Source organism: Polistes fuscatus, unplaced genomic scaffold (genome assembly GCF_010416935.1).
Source record: "Polistes fuscatus isolate 324 unplaced genomic scaffold, CU_Pfus_HIC Scaffold5, whole genome shotgun sequence".
Taxonomy (NCBI): domain Eukaryota; kingdom Metazoa; phylum Arthropoda; class Insecta; order Hymenoptera; family Vespidae; genus Polistes; species Polistes fuscatus.
In genome coordinates this window covers 431,493-455,447 of record NW_025113129.1, presented here as the reverse complement: position 1 = coordinate 455,447, position 23,955 = coordinate 431,493, and the positions used below count along the sequence as shown (strand labels likewise).

The following is a 23,955-nucleotide window of genomic DNA, read 5'->3' as shown; positions in this document are numbered from 1 at the left end:
TGACTCATTTTAAAGTTTTACACACGTTCAACCTATTTTTTGTAGATAAAAATATTTTCACACCTCTATCGAATATACGGAATATTGAAAAACGTTTGAATTGTCGAGTTCAAGTATCATGCAAAAGAAATAGAATTGAAGGCGTGTGTTCTAAATTTAATTAAAAAAATCTGCATAAAATGTATCAGAACAGAATTTTATATAATATTTCAAAATTATTTCAAACAAAGTATTTTTAATGTCATTCATTAAAATTCAAGCAAAATATGTATATAATAAACATCTGACAATCTAGCGTTAATAAAATCAAGATCGTTATATGAAAAATACAAAAGGACACCTACAAATATTCAAACCTTATTACAAAACACTATAATTTATTTTTCTACATCATATTTCCGTTGTTTATAAATCGTCCTACCTATTCTTTTCTTTTCTTTTTTCTTCTTAGCAATATCTAATCGCAGAAAGCGTAAAGAAAAAAAAAAGAAAAAGGAGAGAAAAGATGAAAGGAAAAGAAAGGAAAGGAAAGAAAGAAAAAAGAAAAAGAAAAGTAAAGACATTTATCGTAATAGTGGATTATCCAACGTCAAGTTGAGGGGTGTTAATTCTCTCCAGAGTTCTATTCTTCTTTTTTTTTTTTTTTCTTCTTTTCCTACTTTTTCCTTTCTACGATGAAGGCGAGCACCGTTTTCATAACGAATAGCAGAGAAACGAGAGTAATAGAAAGAGAAAGAGAAAGGAGGGCAGTTTTAAAAACGAATCGTTGTAGTCACCGGAGTCGAGTCACCTAGTCGTGGAACACCGTCTCTGAAATAAAGAGTTAAAGTGAAAATATCCGTGAGATATTCGCGACGAATGGTTAGAGAAACAGAAAGAAGAGAAAAAAAATAAATAAAAAGAGGAGAAAAATTAGAAAAAGAAAATACGTATTCCGTTTATTTTATATATTGTTTTATATTATTTCATTTATGTATTAGGGTGAACCATTTTATTAATATTTCACTTGCATATAAAGTAATTTTTTTTTGGCTTAAAAAAATTGCACTATCCGAAACAACACAATAAATACGCGAACTTATATATATATATAATTATTATTATATTTTATACTAGTTTATTTTATATATTATTCTATAATATATAAATTTTATTTCAAATTTTTCATCAACAATTTTCTTAAACGAAAGATTTAATACCGTAAATACATAAATATTATTATTATTAAATAATACTATATCTTTTTCCTTTATTTCGAAGAAAGAAAAAATAGAGAATACAAATTTTCCTTATTTCTTTCATTCGTTTTCTTCGAATTCTCTTGGACAATTCTGAGAAACTCAGCACTACTGAAGCTCTTTTAACGATTACGTCACCACTAACTTCTATGCAGTTTCCCTCTGCTGCAACTGCTGCAACTACTACTACTGCTGCTGCTGCTGCTGCTGCTGCTTATCTCGAATTGGAACGATTTATCGAACGCTGCTCGGACTCCTTGTAGTACTTTCATCCCTTACGAACCGTTAAGAAAATTTTCCCAAGAGATACGAGATTTCTTTCCCGACTCATCTTATATGTAGATAATACGATAGTTTTTTATCTGATTTGATCTTCGAAAGAGCAGTAATATGGATTACATGTAAACGATATTTATTACACCCTAGAGGGAACTGAGAGGAGGGGTTGGAATTGGGGGAGGGGAGAATGAATTATCATGATATTTCTTTTTCTTCGCAGTTAACGCGTCGACTGCCATGGGGGTCACCGGTGACCGACGATTAGATTAATAGTAGAAATACATAATTAAAGTAAATATCGATACTAATAAATTTTTTTATATAATATTATTATTTCTATAATGGTTTGAAGAATTAATACCATACAGAATACGCAAGAATCATTTTATTAATATAAGGAGAATATACATGACATGTGACGACTTTTTTTCTGTACGTAATTGTTGATAAAATGCAATCTTCATCATCAGAACATTTCATTAAATACTACATCGCTAACTTCATCCTAAAATCGGGAATTGAAATATTTTTTTTTAAATTACTTGTTTGTATAACACCATTTAATTTACAACACAAGTAATCAGTAAAAGTTCTATTGTCAATTTCCTGTAATTTTTATAGTTTGTCGCAGTGATGAACTATAAGCAGTCATTTGATTTTCCTAAATTATAATCTATTATCATTTTTGGACAGTTTGAAACAATTGATAATCACTAAAAATGGTCTACGGAACCTTGGGAGTCACCGGTGTCCCTCGCCACAAAAAATGCATTAAACACCATTATACGACTTACCTTATCTGCTGTAAATAAGATTTCAACATAACATGCATCGTATAATAAAAAATTCATGTTGGTGTCATGGGAAAATCACGTGTTTAGAAAGAAAAAAAAACATAGTTTTACGAATTGGTTTGTTTACCCCGAGGATAAATAATAAATGCTTTTCTGCTTAAAAGATTACTTACTATTGACAAAATAAACGTTTGCGAGGTACGTGATAAAATGTTTTCATCATTCGGTGAAATCGTAATTCGCAATGCGCATTAGATATACTATAGTTATGTACGTATCATCTAACGAGCACTAGATTATATGCATCGGATAAGATAACAAAGAGAGATAGAGAGAAATATCTGAGGCAAATGTACGTCGTTAAAGAGTTGAAATTTTACGCATCAACAAGCAGCATCAAAGTTGTTTGTACCCTAGAACGAAACAGTTGTTTATAGCATAATTATTACGTTTAGTTAAAAGGGGGAGGAATCGGAGTTGAATTTATTAACTCTGTATAATCGTTACTTGTTCGAATGCATCTCATATGTACACGTATCCTTGCACTCTGTGATTTTTTGTTCTCTACAAAAAATTCTTTTTATTATTACGACACACCCGAAAGACTTGTTTTTATTTCAAATATTATACTTTCTTTTTCACAAACTTTTACAACTTTTTTCCCAAAGGTGTCGAAAGCGTTGATCTATTAATTTTTTTATGTATTTATTTTAGTTTTTATATCGGAGAGATGATTTCTGATTCTTTTTTTCTTGTTCGATACGATATATTATATAATTTTGTTATTTTTCCGAAATATGAAACAAAAGATATAGTATTATTCAATAATAATATTATTTATGTATTTATGGGATTAAATCTTCGATTGAAGAAAATTGTTGAAGAAAAATTTGAATTAAATTTATATAGAATAATATATAAAATAAACTAGTACAAAATATATAATGATTATAAATAATATAAATAATATTAAATAAAATAATATAAAATACAATATATATATCTAAAATGAACAAATTATATGCATACTATTTATATAAGCGACTGAATCAGTAATAATAATTCAGTAATTCCATTGTCATTAGAAATGAATTAAGTGTAAATGTAACACCGATATTGAGATCAAGCAAAGATCAATATTTCATCCGATATTGAGTTTGCATGATTGCATATTCTTGTAAAGAGGTCAGTAAATTTGTGATTACTATAATAAAAGTTCGAAATAAGACGTAAAGCAACGGTGAAGGAGCGTTAAATTGATTATTTTTGAATTATCGATCACGTCAAATAATTATTAACAATTGCATCGAAATAAAAAATTTCGAAACTTTTGAAACGAAAGATTCGTAGAAATTCTTCCTCAAGTTTTCCACTCGTCTTTAGCAGAATTATTTCTACAATGATCTCTCTCTCTCTTATACACTCTTTTTAACTTATTATAAAATACTTTTCAGCATTGACTGCATATAATTAACGTGCCTTTTCCACTCACTCTCTCAAGAGAGAGAGAGAGAGAGAGAGAGAGAGAAAGAGAATTCTAACGTTATTTCCGCAAAATTATGCTCGAAACTTCTTCTTCCTCCCACTCCTCCTTCTCCCACCTCGTTGATACTCTACCAACTGTATAAAGCACTCATTTCTCGCTTCAGCTCGTTTAGAAATTCATTTACTTTTAGGAAAACCGAATGAGAAAGAGCCCGAATTTAGTTTCATTGATGGAAACAACAATAAAAATTTTTCTAATTGTCTAATTTATTGTTAATAATACGTTGATTACGTTGGAAAAGAATTTTAATTGTCAGTTTTCCGACAACTAAAATTAAAATACAAACTCGCTTAGCGCGAGTTAATTTGACTCATTTACGATTTTAAGAAAAGTTTAAATAAATATTTTTTTTTAAACATATGTTGCTTTTAAATAGAATTGTGAAATGTATAGAAATACTAATTCCTTTCTCTTTCCACTCGTTAGTTCCCCAAAATTCTTATATGCTATGCCTATTTTGACGGATTGGAGTCAAATTGATATATTTTTGAAGTTACTAATTTTACACACATCTAACTTATTTCTTGTGTATAGAAATACCTTCACTCTTCTATCTAATATACAAAATATTGAAAAAAGATTGAATTGTTAAGTTCAAGTACCATGCGAAAGAAATAGAAGTAAGAACTCTAGTTCTAAATTTAATTTAACAAAAATCTCCGGAAAATATATTTTAAAAAGAGAATATATATGTAAAAATTGTTTGGAACAAAGATTCTTTAAAACAAAATTTTCTTCTCTTTTTAATTAACTATAATTTTGATGTTCGAATCAAATTAACTTGTTTCAGACAAAATAGATATGTTACCGTGAAAAATCGTAATTGGATAATGCCGAGATTCACACGGTCGCTTGATATATGTCCGAAATATTCGTTAAATATTCTTATTTCTAACTTACAATTAGACCGGCAAATGTCGACATTTACCATGTACACTGTGATAGTGGGTATTAAATAAAAATATTTTTCATACGTTTTTAAATCATACTTTATCATTAAAACATATTATGATACATGTCCAAATAAGAGAAAGCTGTAACAACACATATAAGTTAAACTCTTAAACTTAAAACGAACAGTAGGTACATTCTAAATAAAAAAAGAAAATAATACAAATAACAAACTTCAATAAACTTCCTTAAAATCGTACAAATTCTTGACGACATACTATAATACATCAGTTATGGTCCGAGAATGTATACTATTAAATCCAAATATTTGGTCTTTCACCGACATATTTGGTATGTCTATACATTCACCATGTGAATCTTGACATTCTCCGATTCCAGTTTTTCACGGTAACAGACATATACCAAACATTCGGCAATCTAGTGTTAATATATTTATGTACCTCTACCTGTACCGACTAACCTAAAAAGACAAACAAAATTCTAAATATTTAAGTAATCCGTTGCGGAAACGTTATTTGATTATGCGAACGTCAGCGAGTGTTTCCGAGGATATCCGAAAGGGGAAGCGTGTCTTGATAAAAAAGGTATCGAAAAGAATCGTTCATTCAAATTTTCCAAGCTACCATACACAACCAATAGGGAAAAAGAAGCAGGAAAAAAGGGGAGGAGCAAAGGAAGAGAGGAAGGAGTAGGAGGAAATGGAAGAGAAGGAGAAGGGGGAGGTGGTGATGGAGGTGGAGGAAGAAAAAAGCTATCCCGCGATTTCTCGTCTCCTCGGCAATTTCCTCAACATCTGCCGTCGTACGTCTTTCTTCTCCCTCTCTCTCTCTCTCTCTCTTTTCTATGTCGTACAACTACTCTCGTTATCCAACATTTTTTTATCCTTCCTTCCTCCAACCCTTACCCACCACCCTCGTTGTGCTGCCACCAAGGAAATCGGTGTTCTTACGTTAGCAAGCTAGCACAAGCAGAGCCAGGAAAATGGGGGAGGAAGGAGACAGTCAAGCAGCCAGACATCCCTCGGTTGAATCAACGAATTCCATCCTGAAAAATTTACGTTTTGCTCAGTCAGAATGGAACGTACGAAGAAACGAACGTAGGACAAAAGAAGAAAGACGGAGATAGATGGAAAGAAGGAAAATAGAGAGAGAGAGAGAGAGAAAGATAGATGAATAGTAAATTGATAGAAAAAGATAAATATATATATGTTCGGGGTGATAAATTTAAATTTGAAACACCTTTTTTTATTTATGCTGGATAAAAAAGTATTTAAAACCAAGTTGCTTTATTAATTGAATTTATTTTATAAAATAGGATTGTACCCTGCGTCCGGTAATTCGTAAAAATGTGGTAATTTGTAAAAATCCAATGATTTATAAGAAAAAATGCATCGAAAACGCATAAAATAATTGATATCATTCGTTTCTAAATAAAAGTTTTTCTCTGGAAAACCTGAGAAGTTCTGGAAGGACGGAATTGTTAAGTTACCTGAAAGATAGAGAAAGGTTGTGGGACAAAGTGGTACTTATATAATTTATTAAATATATACCAAAACTTTTAAATGCGTTGCGTTTCAATCTTCCGTCAAAATCGGCACGAATTTTCCTGACAATCCAATATATTATTCACTATCCAATTGGCTAAAATCTCATTCTAAATATATTAAGATAAATGTTTATTTGTTTGTTTAAATAATTAATAGAAATGAGTGTATACACAAAGTAACTAGGTAGGTTTTACGTTAAAGTATCAACCAATGAACGTAGAAAAAATTGATTTAGTTCATGAAAATAATATTTGAATTTTAAACATTAGTATTTTCCATTGAAACGTTTCACCCGGTATAAAAAGGAATGAAAGAGAGAAGAAAAAAGAAAGGTGGGTGGGGTATAAAAATCGTTGGGAGGATACTTTTTCTCTCGGTGCTCCTTGCTCTAGAAGGAAAACGTTTTTCCGGTCATTAGGTTTCTCCGTTTGCTGGCGTTAGGAAAGAGTGAGCTTGCTCACGTCTGTTCTAGCGATATAAAAGAAAGAATGAAAGAATGAAAGAAAGAAAGAAGGAAAAGGAGTAGCAAAGGACGATTCGCGAGATCGTTTGAACGTTAAAGAAAGCTATATATGCCAACAGGGGGGAAGAACTGTAAAAGATACCTTACGCGTACGAAAAGTGCCCTTTTACACTTTGTCCTTCCTTTTCTTAATGTCCTTACTTTTTCCGTTTCTCCCCTTTTGCTATTGCATCGCGTTACAACTTCTATCTTCTTTTCATCTGCCAACGTTGACAATTCTTGGGGAAATACAATAAAATCGGATAACATTTGTTCATACTTTCTAATACTGTTGTCTGATAACTTCTCTTTGCATTTAAGTTTCATTGGATGTAACGAGGAATGATAATAGAACGTATCGAAACAGATTCGGGATTAATAGATAACAATTATTTTGTTTCTTTTTATTTTTTTATCTCCAATTTCTTCTGCAATTTGTTCAAGATGAACAATTATAATAATTTTAATATTTAATTTCGATTGAAATTTTGTGATTAAAATTAATCCATATCAACTGAAATTATATTAACAATCATTTGAATGCTATGAACGTATACGTGCGTCTAACGAAATCAATCCGTATGGACTAAGGACTCATATATGCGCTTGGTTTGAGAATTCTTTTCTTTTTTTTACTTTTATTTTATTCAAATAATTTACAGTAGCAGAACAATCATTTCGATTGCAATTGTAAGGCATGTTCCGTACTCAAATGATTAATTTAAACCAAAAAAAGGCTTAATTATTGTTAATAATTTTAATGAATCAAATATTTCAATTAATATTGGGAATATTATTACAATTATTATTCAATAGAAAATGTTTTTATTTATAGGTAAGAAAAAATATTGTTAGCTTATGTTGTAAATAGATCGTTTGAGTGTTTCCTGTTTAATTTTGTAGATATATTTTAGTTTAAAGTATAGATTCTTTACTAGATAACTTAGGTGATTATCCTAATCTGACTTTATATCTATCACACAGATTGAATATTTCCTCTTGAATTGATTTGTTTTAAAAATCTTTTCGAATTTATTCGTTACGTACATACCAGATAACGTTAACTATGATCCGTTTAGAATAACGGATTAAAAATTAGCCTAGACATTTCAATGTTATTTTTGTTTTTTTTTTTTAATATTTACGATTGATCATGAGACACGAGTATGCTCATCGTAAATTTCGGAATCATAGAACAATACAACTACAATCATACTATATAAACTTCGAGATTGCTATAAACGAATGAATTTGCTTGTGCATTTACTAAACCGCAAACACAAGTATTCAGACAATGAATGAATACGTGCATACATATTGGTATATAATTATTTTTCTTTTAGCATTATATTAACATTCGTATGGAAATTTGCATATAATAAAGAAAATACGAATTTAATAAAACAATAAAAGAAAAGAAAAGGAATAAAGATAAAGAAATAAGATCGTCTTCACAAAGTCTCTTGTTCGCGTTCTTTCATTAAAAGTACCGTTTCGTAGAGAGAACGTATTTACTGAAAGAAGAGAGGGTCCGTTTGAAGTATGCTTCAAGTGGTAGGACGAATACCCTTGGTACTCGGAACAAGCGTTCGCCAGGACGAGAAGAGGGTACTTAGGTTTGTTTGCTTACGCTGCTGGTTCGTGTAGCCTCTTGCCTGCCGAAAAAAAGGTTCCCTTTTAAAAAACGATATTATTTCTGTTAAATATTATACCACACGAATCTTTGATTATGCCATTTTCGCGAAGAGTGATAAAATTCTAACCGGACTACTTGTTTATTAAATAAAAATATAATTCATAATATCTAAACGCTCAAATAGACCTCAGCAATTGATCAAACGAACTCAGAAAAAAAGGGTTGTTTTAATAAAAATATTTCTTTTCATTATAAAAATAGAATAAAATGTTATTTTTTTTTCTTTCAATTTTTCTGCAACTTAACAACCATATTGCTTGAATTAAGGGTTGATTCCACACCTCCAGATGGTCAGTGGTGAGATGAAAAAAGAGAATGGAGAGATGTTTACGCGATAAACGCATAAACAAGGATAAAAAAAGAAGAGAAATAGAAAAAGGGTAAAATAAACGTGAAGAACGGTCGGTCGGGGACGATTGTTTCCTGCTGACGGTCACTCTTTGTGCGATATCGCTAGGGATATTCGTTTGAATTCTATTGCCTGCCGGCTTTGATACTTCGAAACCGCTACGGAATATTGCCGTAACAACTAGCTCCAACTTTGTTGCTGTTGTTGTTGTTTTTTGTTGTTGTTTTACACACATTGTTACTTTCGCGATTTTATTCACGAACGACTGCTGGACCAACTGAATCACAAGTGATTCAAACTAGGAAGTACTAGGACAAAAGAATATCACTTGAACGAACCTTCCGAACAAATCTCTGTTTCTACGTCTTTTTATTTTTTATTTTCTTTTTATCTATTCTTTGAGTTTCGTTTTAATTCACAGTGAACAAATCCTACGATCGATGAATTCTACAAAGTGTTCTATCAAAAAAAAGTATCATTCCATTGATAATACTAAATAATAAAAATATATCTATAGTGTTAAAATTGTTAAATAATTAATTACTAATTGAATAAATCACCAAAAAGTTATTTCTATGTCTATGTTAAGTCTATTTTATCGACTAAGTCGTATTATCTAAATTTTTAAATTTAAATATTTTGTTTAGAAAAGGAACCCTTCTTTTTGTGTAAACCGAGCCCGAATAGAATTATTCGTATCGATGTCGATAGGTTTGAGGGATACAAATGACCTGGGCGTTTTTTTTTAGATAGCAGAATATGTGTTTCGTATTTACAAAAAACATGTAGCGCAAAAAATCTCAAGGAACGTTTCAAAGGTTGAATAAAATCGATTGGTCGAAAATGGGACGCTCGGGACCAGTGAGACGCTCGGAACCAATGAGATGTTTCATCCCCACCCGTGACGCTTTTTGGACCCCGTTTCCCTCTCCATGCGAACCCTGAGCAATCTTGGATATAAATATCAGAATTTTGAGTTAGATTAGAGTTCGAAAAATGTACGATTAGAGAACCGAAGAGAACCGAAGTGAACCGAAGTACAAAAGTGCTGAAAATATATAATTGAACGAAAGATATTTCGACATTAATTAGAAGTAGATAGTGAGGAAAATCTTATACTTATTAGGTGTATTATTAATACTAAAATTATATATTAATGTGGGATGCGAGCGCCTCCAAGCCAAATACTTAATAGGCATTCGTGAAGAGATTGAACGGTGGGCCCTGGATAGCTCAATGGTTAAAGAGCTGTCGTCCGGAAAGCGGAAGTTCCGGGTTCGAGTCCCGGTCCAACGGCCTAATTTTTTTCACGAATCCTACATTAATAGTAAAAGTTAATCTTTATAGCATATTAATAAATGAAAATTATTTTGTTCATACAATTATTCTCATTTTAATTTAATCAACGAAATTTACTTGGCCATACTAATGATTAAATTTGAAAGATCGCAGTTTTTCATTTAGCATTAATAAAAATTAAACGATTTTTCGGTTTTTTGAACAAGTTAATAAGTAGTCAACAACTATTACGATAGTTCGATGTAAATGGGAAATAATTGCAAAGTATCAAAGTGTATAGGTGATAGTTTTGCTCAAATTGTTATCAACCTTTGTAGATAAATATCTCTGTGATCGAGAAAAGTGGAAATAAAAGTGGAATATAGGTGAAATGAAGGGATGGACAAAGACAAAGAGAAAGAAAGTGTGTACGCATACCAGGATTTATAGTAACGTTCTTCTATCGAGATCTATTATTCGCTTTCACCGTGACAACCTCGTTCTCTACGTCATCGTGTTTCCTCCTTGAAAGATCGATAGCGAAAAAAGGACTTCCGTAAATTACGATTCTCTGACGTTCAACGGGGCAAAAAAAAGAAAAAGAAAAAGAGAAATCAAAAAAAAGGGGGGTGGACAAAAGAGAAGTAGAAGTAGAAGAAGAAGAAGAAGAATAACGATCATTCTACTTACTTCTAAGGTAGAAAATTTCTTCGCAGTCAGTCACGTTTTCCCCGCAAAAGAGAGTAACGAAAATAACGAAGTACACACACAAACACCTACACACGCACACACACATACACACGAAATTTTGTCGAAAATGTGTCCTCCTAGCACGTGTTTATTTTTTAGTCGAGCACGATTCGCGAATAAATGGTGAGAAAAATCACGGCGGGCACTAGTGATAATTTCAAAGTGAATTTATTCTCTCTATCTCTAGGGGTCGTAATAGTAATTCGGTGTTATTGCATTACCGGTGCAGCAACAACGACGACGACGACGACGACGATGTTCTTCCTTGATTTACAATAAGAAAGCATTAAAAATCCAAGAAAGAGGCGACGAAAGTAAACAGATAGATAAAGAGAGAGAGAGAAAGAGAAAAGGAAGGAAGGAAAAGGGGGATGCTTTCAACCATAGTGGAAAAATTCAACACGAAAAATCTTTTATCGTTAGATATGTACCCAACTACTGCCATTGTGTTTCTCGGTTTGTTCTACCAGACGCATTATTATTACGAACGTTTGAAATTCTATCCTGGTACACCTACCTACCCCCCACTCCCTTTACCTCTCCCTTATACCTTCCTCGTTGATAAAACAATCAACATCCTCGTAAAAGGAGGACTCCGATGAAGTGCCTTTCTATTTCTTTTTTTTTCTTTTTTTTTTTTTCATTATCTTCTCTTTCCCTTTCTTTCTCTCTCGGCTCGGTTTTTTCCAAGGGAATCCATGATATCGCGAGTGAAAGTAGAAAAAAAGAACAAAATCCGAAATACGTGGTCGGCATTGGTACAAAAGTTTCGAATAATGGAAGACTTTTACGTCCACGTATCCTACCACACTGTCCTTTTGAAATTTGTCTATATGCAAAGGGTAAAAATAAAAAGACCGCGTATAGAAAATAATAGAATATTTATTTTCTTCGCTACGGGGCAATTAAAGTTCGAATGCGAAAAATAAATTGACGATATTTGTTCGAAATTTCTTTGCGATTTTTTCTTTCTTTTTTTTTTTTAAATCCACGATCGCAAAAAGAAGAAAAGACGATGCTTCGCGTCGCGAATTTTTTTTTTTTTTTTTTAATGAAATTAATCGACCCACGTTTTTTCATTGGATCGCAACGAAATCAAATGAGACGTATTTCTTTACAACTTTTCATACTTTCCTCATACGCGTTTTCTTCTCTCTTTATTTTTTTATTCTTCTTTCTATTTTTTTTTTTTTTGATTTGTCGATAGTTTCTTTTTGCTTCTTTACGGTGACGACGACCGACCCTGCTGGCAAAGGAAGCAACGAACACGAACACGTTTGAAATTTTTCATCCTAACCGCGATGCCCGGAACGAACGTTGATAAAATCTTCGGTAGAATCTTCCCGAGTCAAGTCAGCTCCCTTTTCCTTGATAACGTCACGAACGAAGAAACGTTTTGCACGAGCATAGTAGATATATACGTGTAAATACAACCAGGGAAAATACTTTCTCTCTGTATGTGTAAGAGTTTAAAAGTAAAAGAGAGAGAGACAGACAGACAGAGAGAGAAAAAACACTCCTGTGAAAAACAGCCTTCCCATACGAAATTTATTGAGACGAATGATTCCTTAAGAAGAAAATAGTGAACGATATGGTCTAGACTAAAAACGAAAAAAGAAGGAAAAATAAATCCACGACAATATATATATACAAATTGATCCTTTCAGAAAAGAAATTTGTCGAAAAATCTAAAAGAAAATCTAATGTCGTAAAATAAAGTTTCGTGTTAAAATGAAAAATAAACCGTACGAATAAGAAATAGGTTGTATTTTATTTCAATTCAAAGATTTCTCAAACGAATAGAATTAAACCTGTAGATGTAACTGTTACCGCTAACTGTGCACATTATCTAGTTAATCTGCAGATTAACTGATTTGTTCCGTTAACGTAAGAAATCAAGAATTTTCCGTATTTTACTTGAGTAATATAAACATTAACGACTTTCGTATCGTTAAAGTATCATTAAAGAAGATGTCCATCTGCTGTAGAAATATTTTACGTCAAACAACAATAAAAAAATCCCTTGGTATTGGGCAGGATTTAAAAAAATGTAAGTACAAACCTAAATGTATCACAGATTGGTGTGCTTGTCGTAAAAACGAATTGCTAAGTAATTCAAAGTATCACCAATCTTTAGATTGCATTTCCTTAATTTTAATAATATCTGTTTGATTCTTTCTATTATAGTTTTTTTAATTGATCGATGATTGATTCTATCAAGTTAATTTGTTGATTGTTTGATTTTTCCTTGATTCTTTAGATATAATAAAATTATATTAATTTAAGCGTACAGAGAAACGTTGCTGTTGTTCCAGCAAAGATTTTATTTTCACTTTAACGAGTGCTTCTGGTAGGTAATGTGAAGATTATCTAGGTAATTTGAGAAATGAAACAGTATTTGATATTCCAACGAATCACCATAGTTAATCTGCAGAATAATTGATTTCTGTACTTTAGCGGTAACAGCAACAACAACAACAAGAAATAAGAAAATTCGTGTTTCGGTTATGGGGTTCGCTTTGGAATTTCGAAGAGGGAATAGAAACGTGAACCTAGCGCGATGACCCATAGTGAACCTCGAAACGTTATCTTTAAGATATTCACCGGTGCTTTGATTTAGCGGTTTTATCCCCCGCTTATCCTCATCACCATCCACCCCCATCCCCCCACCAACATTCTCCAGTCAAGCCAGGAGTTCCGAAGCCTATTCAGGTACGTTATCTCATCCGGTAGTCGCACCACGGCTCTCTGCTTCGAACGGTTTTCTATGTAGCCAGAGAGGAAAAGAGAGAGAGTGAGATGAGAGGGAAGGAGTGGAGAGGAAAGGAGGAAAGTCCGTACATGCATCGTACATCCTCGCACGTCGCCATACTCGTTGAGCCTCGTTGTGTGTTTCCATCGAGCTACGATAAATCGCCCTTTAGGTACACGCCCTCTCTCATCTCACTCCATTCTCTCTCTCTCTCTTTCTCCCTCTCTCATTCTATCTTTTTTTATTCCTTTAGTTCTAAATTCCAACAATCCCTTTTCCTCTAACCCCCGCCCCTTTTTTTTTGTTTTGTTTTTTTTCTCTCATCTACCCACAAGTAGAACTAAAAACCATAAGAAATATTACGCGAATTCGATCGGGCTTTTAACGATTTAAAACGAGGATTTTTGTTTTATTTTTAATATTTCGATCTGATTACACTCTGATTAAAACACTGTAACAAAATTAGTATTTTATTTTTTAATCGTTGTTATATTATATAGTATATATATATATGTATGTAAATCAGATCGGTTTTGTTCTATCATACGAAAATTATTAGTTCGGGGAATACTATTATTAATCGGGGAATTTTCTTTCTAGAATAATTGGAATGTTGTGTCGTGTATGGGTTTTGTACGTGCGTGTGTAGTATAAGAGAAAATTTATGATTTATATGTATAAGTAATCAAGTAGAATTTTTGGATTTATGGAAATGAATGCATATATGAGTTTAATGATTTATCGATTCATTCATTAAATATTTCGAGTTTAATTTTTTTTTAAGGAGAAGGAAGAGAAGGAGGAGAAGGGGCACAATTATTCGTTGATATTTATGCATTCATCAAACTAACTATACATTTTACGTAGAAAATATAGGAATGTTTAACGAATTATTCAAACGATTCGATACGATATATTTTATCTCAGATTTGTTGACACCAATAACATAATTTATAAGCTTATTTCTACGATCAAAGATTAGAATTAATTTATCTTAGTTTAATTGTTATCGAACGATACAATATTTTCGAGAATTCGTTGATATAGTATATCTAAATACGTCGAGTTAATAAATAGAATGAAAATAGTTAATGAGCTGTTGAATCAATCAATGTTTGAATACCAGCATCTTCCATAATTAAATTAATTTGATTTAAATTTATCAAAATACGTACGCTTACTATGTGGTTTAATTAACAAAGAGAATTCCTATTGGAATTTAAACGTTAGAAAATTGCGATAGTGTAAATAATAATAATAATTAGAATTTATTTTAGAAATTTTCTTCAAATAATTCCGCAATTTCGCGTTGGGTTTTCTATAAAACTTGTTCAAATAGTTCACGTGAAGGAAGATTGCGATTTACCCAAATTAGCCAAGTCAATTTACACTTGTTACGTGCACACAGCCATGCACACATCTCTCTTGTTCTTGTTGAAATCGCTAACGACTTGGTACCACGAATTATTGTCACTCAAAGTCAAAACCGTTTGACTTTGAGGAACCATTCGAGTAAACGGATGGACAAGGGAAATAGTTTCGGCAATTCGCCCCCACTGACAATAGCGTTGCCTTGAGTGAAGCAACACGAACAGATCGAACACCCCCACCCCACCCCACCCCATCCCACCCCTGAAAACTCTTTATCTCATCCCACCGACAACAAGTCAACTCTAACTCGATTTCTTAATTGATTACAACCACGAAGTCGAAACGTATTTCACTCGATCGAAAATCCTTGATCCGATGATCTCGCATTTTGACATAAAAGAAAAAGAGAAAAAAACAGCACGTTCTAATTTTTTTTCTTTCATTTTATATTTTAAAAAAAAGTTAAAGAATGAATTTCAATAGCGACTAGGTGAACGAGCTTAAAGCTATACACAATGGGTTGCCATAGGTGATACCATGAATGTATTATGAGGGCTAATGGCATCGACCAGCAACCCATTGCGATGAACGCGAGATTTTATCGTCCTATTTGTTTCTCTCTCTCTCTCTCTCTCTCTGTATTTCTTTCTCTCTGCGACATATTCATTTATTTTTCATTTTTTTATTTTTCTCTTTTTATCCACCTATCCTTCCTAGTCAAATCCATTGTTTATATTGTTGGTAGCTTCGAGAACGATTTAATCGTTGGTCGACCTTTAACCCTTTTGCACTACGAATTGTATTTCAATTTTGTTGTACCCAACAAAACTCTCCCAACGTTTCTTAAATGTTTTATTTGAAATTTACTTTAACTAAATAAAAAATAAGGCAATTTAAAATAAACAAAGGAAGAAACAAATTCGATTAAATATTGATAAAAATTTACATTTAGAAATATTCTATGCAGCTAAAATAACCATAAGAAGTGTGATACGGTTCGATATACAGCAAATCATGGTTTTGATAATATTTATCCGATAATTCCGAAATATATCAAATATCATCTTGCTCTTATTCAACTTAGACATATTCATATATCTGATAATATTCTCATAATCATGATAGTTAAACGACATAAATTGTCCACTATGTTTGCCAGCAAATCTTCAAAATCTGTGTTATACTTTTTTCAATGTTTAAAATATATATCACCAAATTAATTCAATAACGATGCTTACAAAATACAAAACAAACATCTTGAATGTAATAAGTTAAGTTGACCAATAAAATTCGTACGATTTTTCATAATGTTTCCGCAAAGATAGCTGACATAATAGAAATAAGAATGGGAAGTATATCGATTTCTCTGAATCTTACGATTCGTATTCGTGCCAGTACGATGAAAAACCAAGAAAAATCCTCTTTTCCTGGGAAATCGGTACTAAGTATATACTACCTAAGATCTTACCTCGTTGTTCTTCGCACAAGAAATACGGATCAGCGAGGCGTACTTTGAAAAGTAAATCTTCTTCAATACACGAGAACTTCTATCTTTCTCTTTCTCCTATCTTCCTTCCTTTTTTATTTCCTTTCTTTTTTTGTCACAAGATTTCATTGGTAGAAATATACACAAGAGATTCTTCATTGTTGTTGTTGCTTTATCTTTCAACCAAACCCTCAACTCCCACCCATTAATGCTGTCTCTCTCTTTCTTAGTGTTTAGTTTCTTCTTACAGCATTATTCCATTGGAAAGGATTGTTTGCTCTAAAACTAACTTTGATCCTAACTGTGTATTAATACTATCTATTTACTTTCCAATATTTTCTTTCGAAAGAAATTCGAAAGATGCTCCAGGAAATAGAAATTATACGCCATTTATAATGGTATCTCATGAAAATAGTTTGTGTGAGATAGTCGATCGTTACTACTACTACTACTACTACTACTACTACTACTACTACTACTACTACTACTACTACTACTACTACTACTACTACTACTACTACTACTAGCAACACACACGATCTCATATATTCTTTTTCTTATCTCTCGATACGATCGATAAACTCTAGGTAAAATGATTTACCTATGAAATTATATACTACTTTTTATATTATCTATATACACGTGTGCACGCGTATATGTGTGTGTATGTGACTCTGTATATATGTATGTAAATGTATACGCGGTATCAAATAATCGTGTGGAGAACAGGTGTTTAACTAACCGCGAAACTAAATTATTAAATCGATATGTATATATATATATATAAAGTAAAGGATAATAAATGAGATTAAATTCTAAATGTCTTTTACGAAGCGTTGTCGTTTTATAACCGTTCGAATGAGCTCTTTCTTTCTTTCTTTCTATCTTTTTGTCTTTTTCTTTCTTTCTTTACGACGTTCCCCATAAATCGAAATCGAATGGTACTTTGGTCGGGAATATTTATTTCTCGATCGTTAGTCTTCTCGTTAATTCACGTGGACTTGTTCCATTCTCGATTGCAAATAAAAATCTCCTCCGATAACTCTCGGATAACTCTTGGAGATAAACGTTGATAAAAAAAAAAAAAACTGTAAAAATAAAAATCCCTTTTTAGATCCAATTTCGATGATCGTCGTCGCGATATGGTTTTTTCGTTAATTTACCGATATTAATCAACTTAATCGAATACATCCCAAACAAATTTCAAATTATTGAATACACGGCTTAATCGTATTAAGTTTACATAATATTCTTGTAAGAATAAAAGTCGCGTGACTCGAGCTTATTTCGTCGAGAGAATCACAAATTACGTGCCTGAAGAAAATTCATCGATTTTCTGTCTCTCTTTCACTCACTCACTCGCTCACTCATTCTTGAAACTTTGAGAAATGATTCTACGAAAAGCATCCTTTATGTTTGTTTTCTATTTTTTTTTTTATTGTTCTTTTTTTTTAAGAAAATACTCTTAATCGAAGAAAAGTAGTGCGGCGTGTGTAAGAGGAAATAAATAAAGATGGTGGATTAAAAAAATATAATGACCACGAATTTTTCTTTTTTTTTTGTTTTTCTCTCAGTTTTCTCTCGTTAGCGCAATTAAAAGAAACATTATAAAAGAAGAAAGAAAAAAAACAATAAAAAGAAAAAAAGAAGGAGAGAAAAAGAAGCGCACAAAGAAAAGATATTTTTTTTCCTGGATAGTTGGTTGGTGGTGGGGTTCCTTTCGCTTTTTAAATCTCTTATTTCTTTGTCGCCCGTTACAACGTTATGCGAGAACGTCCAAGAACTTTCTCAACTTTCACGAGATTCGTATGCATCCCCCGTACCTAAAGACGAATTATTCAAGAATTCTCCAAAAGAGAATCTCTCGGAAGAGATAAAACGAAGAAAAAGGAAAAAGATTCGTCTGCGTTACGTTAATCCTATTCGGGTTCTTCCTTTCGATCGACGAATGATTCAAAAAAAAAGAAAAAGAAAAGTTCAATAAAAGTATTCTATTTAATTCCTCTTCAATTAATAAACTATTAATAATTAACTGTCACGAAATTTCTTCTAATTTCTACATTACTTAGAAGTTAATTACTCGAGAAACGTAATAAACACAACATTCAGAATAAATTCATTCGCGTTATGTCATTTTGAAATATAGTAAACTCTCAATTTAGTTACGCTTCCAATAGTTACTTTCTCCTTCGAGTTAGTACTCCTACTTTTTTATTTTTTCCCAAAGTAATCGAGGTGAAATTAATGGTAGGCGGTCCAATTACATATGTAATAGTAAATGTATTATATATGAATTGATAAACTAATATTCTATTATGGCCAATGAATAAAAATATTTGTACCTAACCTACAAATTAAAATTCCAAAATAAAAATCTGATTAAATGGACAACACGTATTTAAAGTTATTAATTATTTAATTTATTATTAGTAATATACTTTAAGTATTATTAATTTTTAGTGTGTTGTTGTATTGCAATACAAAAAAATGGTCCTGTAAAGAGTCATTAGTCAACTAATAATTTTAAAATTTCGCGTGCTTTAGTTCTCACTGACTTAAAAATTATTTGATTGGTTAGTAAGTACAGATATTTTGTCGTCATTGGCTTAAAAATTATTAAACACGCCCCTTGAAATGCACTTTGAAAAGTTACCAATCCCCGAGACCGTAACTACATTAAAAGTTTACTATATTCGAAAAGTGAATTCTTAAGTCTCGTAATATCGTTTGTATTGATTAAAAAATTGAAAAAAAAACGAAGAAACAAACAAAAGCAAAAGCTTTTAAAATGGAAAGAAATTAATTTTGAAAATGACGATCTATAAACTTTTATCTCATTCTGTACTTTAATAAAATCTTTACGACATAGTCATCGTAATTTAATCTACAAGATTGAACTAAAACTAGAAACGCGTTGAAGAGATGCGTTCAATTACGAGGCACGCGTTATAAGACAAAGGGAAGGAACCTTGCAAAATTTGTAAGGTTACCCTGAAAAGGGCTTCGATAGTGGAATTCTTTCCACGTCCTTGATCCGCGACAGGATTCGTAATTTTGGTAAGAAGATGGCCGAGGCACGTTCACAGACTTTCTCTATCTCTACATCTATTCCCTGTTTTACTCTTCCCTCTCCCCCCTCCCCCTCCACGGTCTCTCTATCTTTTCCTTTTTATCTTTATCTTTATCTTTTTCTTTCTTACTTTTACTACGCTCGTTCTATCCTTTTCTCTATTTCATCCGACTCTACTTATTCTCCTACGTAACTTAACGAAACGTGCACGAAATAAAACTAAGCTACTAGCGCATAATGCGAGAGATAGACCACGAAAATACGTGAGAATTGAAAAGTTCATGCGATGGCTTACTTTTCTGGGATCGTTGAGTCAGTGTGTGCGTTTGTGTGTGTGTGTGTGTGTGTGTGTGAAATAGTATAAGAAGCTTTTATCCTTGGCTCAACGATATACATACATACATACATGTATGTATATACTTATCTTCTTATACGCATACAAATATAGTTAAGTACCTAGGTACGTGTATATATGTATGTATATTTCGATTTGAGTGAACGATCGTTCGCTATGATGAGAGTACTTTAGAAATAAATATTTAAATATTCACATACACACATATATATTCCAAGCACGAATACCATCTAGAAATATGACGTACAATTACGTACGTACGTTACTGTGTTACGTACGTACGTCCTGTGTTAATCAGTAGAATATTTGTCACGACGATGAACAAGAACGCGTACGCGTGCGCGCGATTCATCTATAATTAAAAAAAAAGATTAGAAAAAAATATGTAATTTATTTTAAATAAATGTAGTCTCACTGACTTGAGATTGGTAATAAAAATGGATACAATACAATAAAGGATAAATGAATAAAAGTGAATAACTGTTTATACGCTTATCGTACTTCACTAATAGCTGAGATTTGTCGTACTTCTTTTCTCTTAACCAATCAGTAAACTCTCAATGTAGTTACGGTCTCGGCGATAGGTAACTTTTCAAAGTGCATTTCAAGGGGCGTGTTTAATAATTTTTAAGCCAATGACGACAAAATATCTGTACTTACTAACCAATCAAATAATTTTTAAGTCAGTGAGAACTAAAGCACGCGAAATTTTAAAATTGTTAGTTGACTAATGACTCTTTACAGGACCATTTTTTGTATTGCAATACAACACACTAAAAATTAATAATACTTAAAGTATATTACTAATAATAAATTAAATAATTAATAACTTTAAATACGTGTTGTCCATTTAATCAGATTTTTATTTTGGAATTTTAATTTGTAGGTTAGGTACAAATTTTTTATTCATTGGCCATAATAGAATATTAGTTTATCAATTCATATATAATACATTTACCACTACATATGGAAGTGGACCGCCTGCCATTAATTTCCCCTCGATAGCTTTGGGAAAAAATAAAAGGGTAGGGAAGCTAACTCAAAGGGGAAAGTAACTATTGAAAGCGTAACTAAATTGAAAGTTTGCTGTATTTCTTTTCTCTTAACTAATAACCTTCGTACACTTTTCGCAACTCATAACCGCCGTATTTCTTTTTCTCAACAACTTCACTCCTAACACCGCGCCATCTGGTGAAACGTTTTAACGCATCTTCGTTCGTTTCAGCGTTCATGTCCATGCACGCACACATCAAGCATATTTACGCCAAATACGCTCTCACACGCTTTCACATTCCCACAAATATTTTAACGAGACGTGGAAGTGTATAAAAGGGACGAGTACGGTACTAATACGTAATTCAAAAGTTGAGAAAAATGATTAAGCTTACTGCCGATGGCTGTTAAACGATATCGAATAACGAGTACATATTGCAAATGTTTAAAAAAGAAAAAAAAGGTGGAAAGAGGTTTTTCGATTGAAGTCAAAGGGAAAATGGAAAACCGACGAAATCAATTTTACAACCGCCAACGTTCTCTTTTTCCTTTACCTTTTTCTTTTTTATTTTTTCTTTATTGCTTTTTTACATCGAAATGGACTCGTTCGGATTCGAAAAATTCTCGTGGATGTTTTTTTTCTTTTTCTTTTTCGTGACTTAATCATCGCGTTCTATCGTGAAAAGAGTTCTTTTTTTCAAATAACATAACATCAAAAAGAAAAAGAAGAGAGAGAGAGAGAGAGAGAAAGCTATGGGAAAATATGTATATATAAAAGGGCAAAAAATGTTCCGGAAAGAAATCGTAAAGCGATAGGATGACTGAGCCATCTTCTTCTATCTCTATATCTGTACGAAGAGAAAAAGAGAGGAGAAAGGTGAATGTAAAGGAATCGATATTACGAAGTTTCTTCGATATCTTTCTTTCTCGACGGATATTGTCAAAATTTTTCTACCGCTTCTTCTAAAACTACTCCGAGAAAATTCCAACGTGACGAGATAAGAAAATTCTGTCACCAAAACTCGTCTATATATTGTATATTGTATATTGTATTTTATAATACAGTATATAATATATAGAATAGTTTATTTAACGAAGAACAAAAAATATTTCGAATCACTTAAAATTAAATCATTTCTTTTTTCCTCGATTATTTTTGAAATATTTTTACATAGGTATATCGGATTGGTCGAAAAGTAATTTCTTTTTAAACTCATTTAAAACGCCTTCCATTCTAATTATGGTAAAAAGAAAATGTCTTCAATAAACCATCGATGAAACAAATATTACAATTCAAAATCTTTCTTTTATCTCTCTGATAAACTGAAATTGTAATATGATCGATAAATCGTTTATATTTGTCGAATAAACGATAGATATTAATTATTTATTTCTTCAAGATAACACTTTAGAGATTTTATCGTCGTAATATTATATAAGAATAAAATAAAAGAAAAATGTATTGTATAAATTTGTCAGATGAATTAATTTAATAATAAAAAATATATTTCTTTTACTTTGTTACAGATTGGTTCATTAAAAAATTACTTCCTATTCTCTCACAAACGATTGAACAAGAGATCGTTAACAGAAAGTGAACCACATCACAAAGTACTGAGAGACGAGTCACGGGTAAGTTTGTGTTTTATACCTTTTTTATTTTTTATTTTTTATTTTATTCCGGACAGTTTCTGGAATATCAATCTTTTTTTCTCGATTAATAATAATATAAAAGAAAAATAAAAAACAAAGAAAATAAAAAAAGCTTTACTCTGATATTTCTAAAGTAAAATCCCTTTTGCTTGTAGGTAGCTTTTAAATGTACTTACTTTTTAAAAAAAAATTCCCATGGAGAGAAATAGGGGACTGAAAGAGAGAGAGAGAAAGAAAGAGAGAGATAGAACGATAAAATACTATCGTGTTGAGAAAGACAATATTGTCTTTAGAACGCTTCAGGAAAGCAACCCTACCTTGCGTTTTCTTTACCAGGACAATAGAATCTTCGAGATGCGCTTTTTAAATCGAACGAATAAGGAAGAAACGTTTCTTCGAAAGTAAAAGAAGAAGGAGAAGCACCGTGCCGCGTCGTGATATTTCGATATTACTCTTATCCGGATCTCGTTCTTCTTTATTTTCGGAATAACGTTTATCTATCGTACATAATTCAGAAGAATCGTATTCGTAGCCACTCGATAAATGCATCCTCGAATCGTTTCGTTATTTAACACTATATTGTCGAATGTGTGTTTCAACTTTCAATTTGACTGACATCTCTCAAAATAGGTATAGCAGCGTATAAGGATTTTTTGGCACAAAGGAATGAAAAGAGGAAAGGATTACTTTTAAACAAATTTATTAAAGTTTTTCTTATAATCGTAAATGAGTAAAATTAACTTCCTGCGGCAATCTATTATTAATCTTTCCAAAATTATGAGATAATTTTATGCATTCTAGAAAAAAAGAGAGAAAAGAACGTCGAATTTACAAAAATAAAAAATGAAATGAAAAAAAGAACGAATCAACGCTATATAATTCGCGATTTATTTGCGACTATAATAAAATGTATATGAACCGTTTATTTTGAAAGTGGTGCAAGTCCATTTTCTTGAAAATTCGAGAAAATTAAAGGTTTCCATATTGGTCGATTCAAAAATATTCATTAATTATATTAAGTCTGGCAATGTTTCTATTATATGATCAATATGTAATTTGATTATATACATTTCTTTTAGGCTAATTTTACTAAAATAATGTATATTTTCGGGCTACAAATGAACTTACATCGCTTTCAAAATTAGTCAATTGTTAAAATCGTTTAATTTTAATTTTGAAAAATCAAATATCACTTAAAATATATTTCATATTAATTCAATTTTGTTTAAAAAAATATTATTATTGTTACAAAAATAACGATCTATCTATCTATATGTATACTTCTTTTTGAAAAGCTAAAAAAAAAAAATAAACTTCGGTCTAACAAAGTGACCTCGATTTTTTCGCATCGTAAAGATCGACTGTTGAAAAAGATCGACTCTTTC

General features: G+C 31.6%; 1 protein-coding gene across 2 annotated transcripts in view; it reads left to right on the top strand.

The window, feature by feature from the left end:
• The window catches only part of LOC122522669 (furin-like protease 2), a 455,090-nt gene that overhangs the window by 410,022 nt on the left and 21,113 nt on the right, over nt 1-23,955 (top strand). For both annotated transcript variants that reach the window (XM_043643961.1, XM_043643960.1), the window contains exon 2: nt 22,445-22,549. In XM_043643961.1, coding sequence (XP_043499896.1) covers nt 22,445-22,549 — 105 coding nt within the window. The remainder of the gene's footprint in view (nt 1-22,444; nt 22,550-23,955) is intronic.